The 12,089-nt window shown below is 40.8% G+C and overlaps 1 protein-coding gene across 1 annotated transcript in view; it reads right to left on the bottom strand.

The window, feature by feature from the left end:
• The window catches only part of dock10 (dedicator of cytokinesis 10), a 104,314-nt gene extending 96,493 nt beyond the window's left edge, over positions 1 to 7,821 (bottom strand). Inside the window, exon 1 of the mRNA XM_088618051.1 lies at positions 7,393 to 7,821. Within this exon, the coding sequence (XP_088474177.1) occupies positions 7,393 to 7,500 (108 nt within the window). The 5' untranslated portion in view covers positions 7,501 to 7,821. The remainder of the gene's footprint in view (positions 1 to 7,392) is intronic.
• Positions 7,822 to 12,089: the final 4,268 nt, after the last annotated feature.

Raw genomic sequence — 12,089 nt, forward strand, 5'->3', positions numbered from 1 at the left:
TTGTCTTGTGCCTGAGTAACTGTCCTCTGCCATGGTTTAAATGCCAGCCTGGGTTGCTTTCCTCTGGTTAAAGAATGATTGCAGTGTTTTACCAACATGTAATAGGACACTATTTCTAGTGCATGATGCCAGCAGTCCAGCAATGAGTGTGTGTTGGTGTGCCGTGACTAGTATCTATCAATATCAGTTGATGGCCTTTGGAAGTCTAAGTGCCAGACACCCAGAAAGATAAGGATGGGAGTTTTAGCACTATGTATGTAATAGCTAATAACTGTTAATCACAGCTATTTATGTACATTTATAAGCTGTTGGAATTGTAAGAGAGGTGTTTCCTAACAATGGTCAGGAAGACAGCAATATTGAAGTACCACTCAAAGTATTTTAATACATCAAACCATGTAAGTACGTTAATAAAAGATTAATGTTCAAAGACATCTGATGGCAGTGTCTTGCAGAGGCACACTCTCCAATCATTTGTCAGGCTTAATTCTGTTCAAACTCCCATTTTCCATCAGCAATGTGTAGAAGGTGACATTCACTTTGGTGATCTGTCACGCACTATTCACACTAACATTGAAAATATGGGTTGAGTGTAAGACGGTGCATGGTTATTGCCCCAAAAGAGAATCAAAAGAGGTTATCAAATGGAATAGAGGTACCACCTTATAACTTATACCACACAAGTTTCAGGTTGTGTTGGGCTGAAAGTTGTATTTCAAATCCCTGGTGATACATCATGACCTGGTTAGCACCAATGGCATGCAAAATGTGCAAATCCACCATCGCCACAGTTGGACACCAAGTGGGCACCCCTAAAATATGGATATGATATGAACAGTATATGATATGTTCAACGTCTTTATTGTTTACTGATCAGTACCAGGTAATTTCCATATCTGAGCCACATCAGTTCATCAGGTCAGAGATCATCCTGGTCTCTGTGGCATTAAGAGAATAAGTAAGCACATGACTCCCCTCCAGATGGGACTATGGTCTATCACAGGGATCATCCCCCAGCATACTGGTCTCCGTTCTTAGAAGTGGGTAGGCTGGGGCTACTGGGGTAAAGTACCTCACCCTACAGTGGGGACTTGAACCCACAATCCTACAAAGGCCTACAAAGGCTTCCCTAACCCTGCTTATACATATCACAGACATCTAATTAATTAAAGTGTAAAAAGTATAGAAAAAAATTTATGAAAGCAAAGAGCATTCTTTCATCACAACTTAACCCTTGAATACAGGATTCTCTGATCCTGTTTTTGACCAGAGATTTGACATACTTATTAAGTTACTCTCTTGAGGTTAATTGATCATAATTTGATGCTCTTGCCTGAATACAAAACTGGAAGGAACAGGAAGGAAAAAAGGCAAACAGAGACTGCAGTTTAAATGGCTATTAAACCCAGCAGATTGTGCTTAGTGACAGGTGAGCTTTCAGGCTTCACTCAGACAAAGTTAATGACGTTGGCTGATGACCAACATCGGCTTTAATGCTCCAGTAAGATGGGAAAACAAATCTGGGATTGACTGGCCTTATAGGGTCACAAAAAAACCCTTCGGGATCAGACTCCTGCTGGGGCTTTGAGGAGAATTTATAGCAATAACAGTTCCCCTGCTTGGGGACAGTAAAAAGTAAAGACTTCACAGCTGACTGATGAACTGCAGATGTCCCCAGTTGTGGGTTACAAGTGAGATTTTGACATCTGAATTTGCATGAAGAGAAACATGCATGTTAAATTGATCTTTGTAGGATATAACAGTAATACATACAATACATGACCTGCTGGGATTGTTTAAGTCACACTGTCCTACAAACTGAGCATTGTAATAAAGAAGTGAATTACACAGTCACAATGGTAACTTGGAAAATCTGCTGTATTAACCAAATTGCTGTTACTAACATTAGTGTACTGAAAAGAAAAACGATTTACTGTAGGTCTTCCTAAATCATTTAAACTGAATGATGCCTCTAAAACACACAGTTTCCATTACAAAAAAAATCTGCTGAAGACTGAGCCAATGAAATAAATTGTTGTTTTTTTTGTTAAGGGTGAATCATAGGTCAATAACTCCATAATATCACGAAGAAGAAAGCCCTGCATCTGAACAATTAAAACAGGACTCTGACAGTGTTATCTGGGGGCTTCACAGCACTGACGTCTCAGTCCTGCTCTGTTTGACCTCAGTATGGAACAGCAGTAGAAGAGCTTGGGAAGACACGTGTTTTTCTAAATGTAGTCCTTAGTTATCTTGTAATGCTGCATATCCAAAACCATACATTAAGGGCCTGATGTACACAGTATAATTCAATTATCTTCCATTCACATTTCTTTTTATTTACTTCAGACCTTCCCTTTACTTGTAAATTCCAATAAAATTCACAGAGCATGATCAAGAGTGAGTCTGCACCTCACCTGGATGGCAAATCTATTGTACAAGGAGAATAAACTTGTTTGATGTCCCTTTGGCGCCTCACACATAACATTACCATTCAAATTGGGTACCTCCAGGATATGAGTTAGTCATTTGTCACCTGGTTTATTATCAGACCAAGGAGACTAAATTCCATATATGCTGCAGAATATTATTTTCCTGGTAGAATAAGAGTATCAGACAGGCTTTGGGACAGCTGCTGAAAGAAGGGGAAGAGATCCGTGGCACAAAATGTGAGGGATATTCATGAAGGGGCTATTTAGAACATTTGGAACTCTGTAACATTCCCTTTAAGCAGCCCAGTACAACCATGGGCCTAAGGCACTGGGACTGGAATGCTGAGAAGCCAAGTCATATAAACAGAAATGCGTACAAACAAAATCAGCCTACAGTCTTAATTATTCATATCACTGTGCTTCATTGGCTTGCAGATACAGAAGCAGATCCCTTTCTTTCCCCTCAAGCAGAATTATATTTTGGAGTTTTAACTTTAACTCAGTGGGAGTTGCTGCAGTCATCATGGTCTAAATGCAGACCATCGGGCCCTGGGTAATGTGGCCACAGAGAAGCAGGCCACACCGCACGGTGATGGAAAACAGTATGAAGTCCCACACTGGGGGGCTGTGAAGTGTTCTGAAACTCCAGACAGAGGGTTCCAGCATAACCGGGCACTTTACCAAGCTGTCAGAAATGATAGCTGGCTGAGTGTCAGCTGAAGCCTACAGAAGGGACAGTATGAGCTGATTAAAATTCACACTCTGTCAGACTGTTGGTAGAGATGAGAAATTTCTAGAATCACAACACGAGACAAAACAGAAAATGAATGGGGCAGCACAAGGATGAGGACTGGAGAACGCTGTCCTGTTGCAATTAAACTGACTTGACATTTACAGTATTTTAGGACCAAGATAAATAATTTTGTGAGGCAGAATTTCAGGCTGAATAAAGCACATGATAAGAGGATGTGGAATATGTCATGAACTCATGCTCCTTCTGTTTGTTTTAATATTAACTTATATGTACTTGGCAGTTGGTTATTTCATGTAAAGCTACACCTGAATCACAGTCAACTTTTTGGAATACCTTGATATCATAAACCCAGAGAAATACACACCCCTGGGGTATACATTCAAAGATATTTATCAGTTATCACCATAACATAAGGTTAGCATAGCATTTGTGACTGTTACAATGCACCACAAAGTTTATTGTAATCTATTGAAAAGTGCTAGACTGGCCCTCTGAAGCTCACATTAGGACACTAAGAGCAGAGATGGAAGAAAAACTCACTGACACTGCCCCCCCTCCGGGACTGGAGTTGTGTACCAATGATGTACCGTAACTAAACTCATTTTTCTACATGAAAACTGGTGAAAATGTAAGCACTCAGGTCGGGCAAAATATAAAACCAATCTATTCACTAGGACTCAGGCAGGTAAGGTGCCATATTCAGGAAGATACATCAAGTGAGCAAAAATTCATAACAAGAACAAGAGTACATAACAATTCTCCGAGCCATAGACAGTGATGCTCTGGTTCCCCAACAAATGAGCATAATCAAGCGCTGGCAGTGCTTCAAGCTGGAGAGCCCCAGCAAGCTGTTACAAACCACTTCAGATGTCCCTGACGCTCCTGAGGTGTTATGATGCCGATGGGAATGTCAGTGATGGGACATGCTCAGGACGTGCAGATGGATTGGGGTCGCTCACCCACCCACTCAGGTAGCAGCTGCGACAGCCTGAACCCCCCGACGTGAATCTAGAGGCGCGGGTGCCTTGTGCCCAGGCGCTGATGGCAGACGTGCTGTACAAGACACGGTCTGACCTGCATTTACACCCCCCAGCCTGATGATGTGAGGACCATGATGAGACAAAGAACTTCAGGACTTGGATGAGGCAAGCGTTACTAGTAAATTTAGTCACTTTGTTATGCACCTTATACCTCAGAAATACACCACTTCGTCGTCCCACTGTCTGTTCTGTGGCCATATATTTTATTTTGCTGACATGGTGTCACGTTCTTCCTGCTGAATTCCGCTGCAGACTCTTCTGTGAATAAGTGTCATTCGTTCCACAGGAGACAGCGGTTAACGTCTTCCTTACCACCATCAGAGCAACAGCCTCAGACAAGTGGCCGACTCAGATAACACGTCTGCACAAATGCTCAGCAAAATATTTCTGATAAGGCCGAGATGGTGTTCGTGAAAAACAATAGACAGATTCTCTGTTTTATGGCTATCTCTCTCACTCTAAAGACCAACAAGTTTAGGTCAGGAGGGCACAGGAAATGTTAAGATCAGGCCCACTAATTACATTAACAGTTAGAAAGCAACTCCAAGGCATAATGGGTGATCTGTAATATGAACTGTATACTCCTGGGCTGTTCTTTTAACTTGTTCTGGGGACCATATTTTTTCTCTCAGTGGATAACTCCCACAGTATATTATGTGCATGTGGATTTAGTTTGTTCTCCCAGCATAAATGTATGCCTTGTTCCAATAGAAGGCCACCTTAATAATTCTCATCACGTGTTTGGCTTTCCTGTATGTTAATTCAAATAGATGACAAAGAGCCTGTAAGATGACAGGAATTGCATGCTGCATCCCCCAACTTAATCCTCTCTACTGCCTGCAAAGGTCAGCTCCACATATCTATCCTCTCATTTTGTAAAGTACATTAAACTCACTGTCTGTTTTGGGTACTTCAGAGCAATTCACGCCCACCAAACATTATTATACTTTGTTGCACTTATATTGCTTTTACCAAGATTTCCCACGAACCCCAAACCACAAGTGTTTCCATTTTTATAAAAACAGATGTACATCTCCTGCCCTTTATAGAAAACTTTCTCGACAACTTCAAGTCTGAACTTGAAGTGGCTGTGTGGACCAGTAGGTGGCACTCTTCCATCCATTCATTCCCTCCTGCTTCGTACTGGGACTGCTTGTGCATAATGGCTGACTTCAGAGGCAGGTGGGGGGTAAATGCAGACCACGCAGACCACGCAGGCCACGGGGGGGACAAAAGGGGGCCTCGCCCCCTCAACTGAACTGTCCCACCCCCTCAGTTTTGGACAAAATAATTTTTGAACACTTTCGCCTACCTAACTTGCGCCTGATGTCCGTCCAGGAACGGCACATATTACATAGTGTTTATTATTACGGTTTTGTTTGCTCAGGTGAACCGATTCCTTGCAGTAGTTGATCCTTATACTTACAATCGTTTCATAACTAGGACTGTAGTTATAGAAGTTTGTGCTTTCTGTTTGTTTTATAACTATTATTTTTCCTTAACGCTTCAGAACCCCGTTACCGTCGATGTAGCCGCACAAATGAACGCGTGTGGTATTTTGTCGCTCCAGGCAATAATAATCGCGAGACTGCTGATGATTGTGAGACTATACTTCAACTATACTTCATCGCTAAATACCAGATTGCTCGTCGTTATCTTCTATCATGAAGCACTCATCAGTGGCATGGTTGCGAGATTTCACTTGGGTATTTGCGACGGCTCCGTTTTAACCGAAATATCACCGCCCCCCTCAGAATTTCAGACGCCCCCTACAGATCTTTCCCCTGGCGCCGGCCCTGGGTAAATGTGAAGAGTAATTATTATTAGTTGTTATTATGTTTCAATGAAAACTTCATCTTTAATTATATGCATTTGTAATGGAGAGTAGTGGCACTTCTGGCATTTATGTTTCTGTCAGTTTTGAATATTATGTGATGCCTCTAAGATTAAAACACATTTTATTCACCAATTTGTTTTCTAAATTATAGCATAGTTGGTGTGACTGCAAGTCATGGTCCATAAACAGCCTTCTAAATTTGGCTGTGAAATGTAGTTCAGCAACAGTGTTATATGTCTTTATATAGGATACACTGGTTAGACAATTAATTGTGGCTTTTAACCACCACTTACAAATAGAAGTTACACTCGCAGTGGCATTTTCTGGCAAAGGAATGACAGAGAGGTATTGACCGCTTTTGCCTGCGCAAAATCCTGCCTGCGCGTTTAGGTTACTACAGTAAACTAAATCGTTCGTTACTAGACATAATAACGAAGGGAGAACGGGTTTGAGAGCAGACGATACATGACCTGTGTTTCGTATTGCAGTTAGTTTTCATTTACAAAAATGATACCAGTTACATAATTTTTCAATTGCATAGCATGGAGCCGTCCTGCACAGGACTCATTAGAACGCACTAGGTATTTTCAAACATGACGTCGGACGGTGAATTTTGCTTTGCATTAAAAAAAAATCCCAAGTCTCTCCCTCCGATGCCTTGCCCTCTGCCGATTATGAGCAAATCAAACAGCTATCTTCAGTCCAGATCTGATGTTGACTACGTACGTCATTTAGCATCTTCAATGAAAGAGTAAAGAGGGCATTTCCCGCGGAAATCACAGTGCCAAATCCGAAAATGTTCGCTTGTGCCTGGAAAATACCTAAAATAACCCATCAACCCAGTAGGTCCTTATAGAGCATTTAATTTCAGGTTTGCTGTGAAGGCAATTCAATAATGAATAAACGAATCCCCAAGCGCCATTTACAGTAATTCCAGTAAGATTCAATTCTCAGTCCTATATCTGTTTTAACTAGAAACCAGTTTCGGAGTCACAGTAAAACGATACATTGAAACGAGAAAAGTCACACGCACTGTGCCTAAGGCAGCAGGCTTCTGTAACAGTATTAGAGCGATTCAATGAACATCTCACTTCCAGCGGGCTGGCTGCATCTTCAGCATCCCAGTAAAAGCTTTAAGCTTCAAGTTCTCCCAGCCGCGCAGCTGTAATGGAGCGACTGGCTATCCCGTAGTCAAAAGACCGAGAACAGACGTCTCACAGTAAAGAGGCAGAAGAAGGGAAAATGAAGGCTCAGCACACATCAAAAGCCGAAATACAAAGCGCAGCACATCTGCACTAATGCCAAATCCACGATCCTTTTTCCACTCACCGTGACATTGGAGTGTCTGACAGCGTGTGACGCGGTCTGCCTGATTTCAGCCGCTGTCCCCGGCTTCAGCAGGTTCTTGGTAAATCTCCGGGTCGACTCCGCTGCCATTTCTTCATCAGTACGGTACTCGGGATGGTCTGTTAAAGATACCACCGATCTGCTTTCGCTTTTCACATTAAAAATGGCCCAGAAGCGCAGCGGTCCTCTCTGCAGCGCACACCACACAGTGATCTCTTCGACTTTATTGCTGGGTTTCCCTCCAGCTCGTGAGTCTCAGGAAGCGGAACTAATGCTCTATCTCTCGGTGTCTCTGTATCTCTGCAACTGCACCGAGCCACGACGCCTTTTCATTTTGTTTCTCCTGAATGTCTGCGAAACAAATACGCGCACCAAGTGTTCGCGATGACTAATTTTTAGTTTTACCAATGAAAACCAAAATTATCAGATTCAATTGTAATACTTGGAAATGAAAAGTCTGTTTTTTTTTTTAGAAAAGAGTCTAAATCTGTTTCTAATCTGATGCTGGGAACACAAATCTATATATCTGTTTTTTTTTCTTTTGCGTATTTAATTTTACTTTTAACTTAAAACTCTTAGTGAGGCGTGATGCGGTGAAGAAAACCTACTGTAGTGTTAACAATGAAGTATATTTTATTATTCGGCGCCACCTCGTGGGCCATTATACTGTACGAGCTCTTGTTCTCTATTGCCTAGTGCCAGATGTAAAAAAAGCATCTGAAACCTTTAATTGATAATTGCTTTCCAACCGCCTGACTCAACCTTTACCACTGTCTGGAAATTGGTTACGCAGGAAAATCATAATTCTTACAATTCGCAGCAATAAAGACTGGGACAAGCTGAAACTCACGCTGGGGGGTGCAAACTCTGATGTGATTCCTCAAATACTGTACAACATGTCATCTAAGACTTTTGTGTTTTCACATGTGTGCTTCATCTGGCTTTAATTATCTAGATTATCTACATAAATTGTTGATCTGCAGTGTTCTCGTATGCTTTATGCTTCCTTCTGGCAGTCTGAGAGTAACTATGTGGAGCACTGACTTTGAATTCAACATTGACTTCAATGCAGAATTAATGGTCTGTGGAGCCACCTAAAATAATTTCAATTCAAGATACTCCTTTAAATGATGAGAAGAAATGTGTGAATGCATTTGAGTGGGGAAACTACTGTTGTACCCTTGAGCAAGATACTTCACGCAGATTAATTTCTCTCATTGCTGTCCCTCATTACTGCCCTCTCTCATTACTGTCTCACAGCACTGGGGCCCTGGATCCAATTCAGGACCTGGGGTGATATCTGGATTCTGTTTGCATGTTCTCCCTGTGTTTTTGTGGGTTTCCCCAGGGAGCTATGGTCTTCTCCCACAATCCGAAGATGTACTGGTAGGTTCTGGGAAAATTGGTCCTGGTGTGAATGCGTGCGTGCCTGTGTTCGTCTGGAGATGGACTGGTGTCCCGTCCCAGGGTGTAGCCAGCCCTGCCAAAATAATCTCTGGCTCCCCTTGCGACCCTGAATTGGATCAAGCAGTTAGAAAATAATAATCTGACGGCAGACCTATTCTGTATGAGTAAGTACGCATATTAGTCACTTTAGGTGATTGAAAAGCACCATCCCCCAAAAATAAATGAATCTGGTTCTTTCTTTTTGTTTTGTGCGTGCTCACCTGGTAATTCTGTTATGGTTTCCATTTTGAAAAAACGATTTTAAAAAACGTCTATGCATGGGTTTTTTTTTCTGTGTATTTACTATCCTTGTGGGTAATTTAAGGTTTTTCTACCTCCTTTCTTCCTGTCAATTTTCATTTTGAGATGAGTCTTAAAAGTACATTATTCTGAAAATGTTAGTTGAGTTCAAAGTTGAGCTCAGTAGTTAAATATGTGTTTCCTGACTCTTCTGTAATTTTTAAGGAATATCATGATACTTACAGTATGTACTGTAGGACTGATAACTAATATTCATTAATCTCTTTGCAGGGATTAAGATGTCCCCACACAGTATTCCATTCTCTTCTCTTATACGACACTTACTTGAACACTGACAGGAGCCCTCTTTAACACTGGAACTTGCCAGTACAAAGTGCTGAACGGCACATTTTATGCCAAGACCTATTTGAAAGAATTCATGCACTTAGGGCATGTGAAAACTATATTTCCAGATGTTTTTTTCCTCCCTTTTCTTTTTTGTTACAGCCAGAAAGATTGCGTTGTTCCTCAAGAGAGTGATATTAATCCAAAGACAGGATTGGCCGGCTTCTTTCACTTTCCACGATCAGCTCCGTGGCAAGAATTCTGTAAGCTGTACAGAGTCCCTTAAGAGAAATCAAGCATGCTAAATAAACAATCTTGGAATTTAGGCACTTTAAGTCCAATATGGACTTTTTTATAATGTGCTTCTTTAGAAAAAGACATGCAATATTTCATACATGTACTCTAGGTACTGTATACAGTATAGACATGTAAGCATGCATCACTATATGTAACCACCTATTCTTATTTCCTACTGTATGTTTCTGGTTTTGTTTTTAGTTTTCCTCTTTGATTAATAATGAAACCACAAGGCGCAGGTTCACGGACTGGTCATGTAAACATGTTTATTGGAGGGGTTCAATGTTAAATTCATGGCGATACAGAAAACCTTTGCACGTATCCATTGACCAAATAATAACCCCAACACAATTTTTGGGGATCTAGCAGACTCAACGGGAGTGAGTACACTGCTGGCAGTGCCAGGGTTCATGGTTCTACTGTCGTCTGATCCCGCTGAAATATTTCTATGTCCCCACCCCCCTGCCCCAGCAAGAAAGAATGCCTCTGGGGCTTCTCTGGCCTATGCCTGGTTTAAAGAATGGGGTTGTATAAAAGTATGATTACTTATTTGGTCTACTCACAGCTGGAAAAACAATAAATGATTCCAAAGACTTACTATTGTCAAAGAACTTAACCGCTTACACATTTTCTCTCTTTACAGCAACCATCTAAATAAGACCCTTACATGATGGGATAAACCCGGTGAATAATGAAATACAAATTAATACACAATTACATGTCACAAATTTCCACATAAAATCAAATATCCATGTATTCTTTTAAACTTCCACAAACAAATCAGTTCACCCAGAAATCATCCAAAACATTCACATTATTTCTCTACATTCTATCATACAGTACACGGTTTTAAGCTTCATAGACAATTCAGGTCAGTCATTTACATCTATAAATCCTTGGGATTTTTAGGGTGCCAATAATGTATCCTTAGATTCTCTCATTATCTTGTATGTACAAATAGCCACTTGATCTGGGCTTATTTAGTATTTCAATCCACAAATGAGATTGCCCAATGTCCCAGTTGCTATAACCACAGCAATCACATCCATCTGCCTAGTAGTACTTTCCTACACTGTATTTTTAAAACACTATTGCTTATTAAAGTAAACGAAAGCCTGCACAGACTCATCAGTCGTAATTATTACGTTTCGGACGAGAACTTAAATACTGTAATTCAGCTTTTCTTATATGAGAATGTGAAAAGAAGCTGTATTTGTATAAAACGTTAGAATTGAATTATGTGCAAATGTGACAGCAATAAACCTTTGGGTTACTAAAATATCACATTTTGTAACCCACATGACACCTCAAATTATCTGGCAATTATAAAATCGTAAATAAAAATGTAAGATTTCACTGGACAGACACCAGACTCATGGCATGACTGAGTCTTTCAGGACATATTCTTCAGAGGACTTATCTTTATTACAATGCTGACCAAGATTATTGACACATGGATATAATAATAATAATAATAATAATAATAATAATAATAATAATAATAATAATATACTGTATGACTCAAAATCGGCCCATTTGAGAACTAGACCTATAAGGGCTGAATTTTGACAAACAGTACACAGTTCTTTTTACAGCAGGTCTTGAAGGGCCCATTCGGTTAACATAATACACATCCTAGGTACATTACACTATGACCTCAAAGAAAAATCATTCACCATGTTTAGTAAATTTAAAAAGAGTTCAAAAGGAGCACACTTACAGAAATACGTGCAAGTGAACTGAAGGAAATATTCCTGTTAATTCTCACTGTTCATCTATCCATTATCAAACAGCTTTTATTCTTGATTAGGGTTAAGGCCAATCCGGGCCTGTCCCAGAATCAGGAGGTTAAAGACAGGGCTTCATCCTGAGCATGGAGTCAGACCATCACAAGGTGCACAACCGTGGGGAGAATTTAGCACAGCTATCTCCAGCTGGAGAGCCCCGATCCGCACGTTTTTATAGGTCCCCCAAAATCGCCTGTTATTTAAAGATTATGAACACTTATTTAAGCAATCGATGAATTAAGCAAGTCATGTACCAATGAAGGCAACTCAAGGGCTGAAGGATATCCTAATTATGTTCCAAACGACTTCAAATTCACTTGATTGGACACACCACTTGTTTCCTTGACCATAGATAAATTGTTCCAGGCCTTTAGGAATTGTTCACAGCCTGATGTACTGGGGCTCCAGGTGGAAACCCCTGATTCAGAGACATAGATTAACATTTGGAAGGTGGGAGAAAGGAGAAGCACCTGGCAAAGCCCTGGAATCACACCCAGGTCCAAGAGCCGCGAGGTGCAGACCAGCCTGCTCCCATGTCGCCCCAATTATCTTTACATTACGCTG

The sequence above is a fragment of the Lepisosteus platostomus genome, chromosome 2 (assembly GCF_059453375.1).
Source record: "Lepisosteus platostomus isolate fLepPlt1 chromosome 2, fLepPlt1.hap1, whole genome shotgun sequence".
Classification (NCBI taxonomy): Eukaryota; Metazoa; Chordata; class Actinopteri; order Semionotiformes; family Lepisosteidae; genus Lepisosteus; species Lepisosteus platostomus.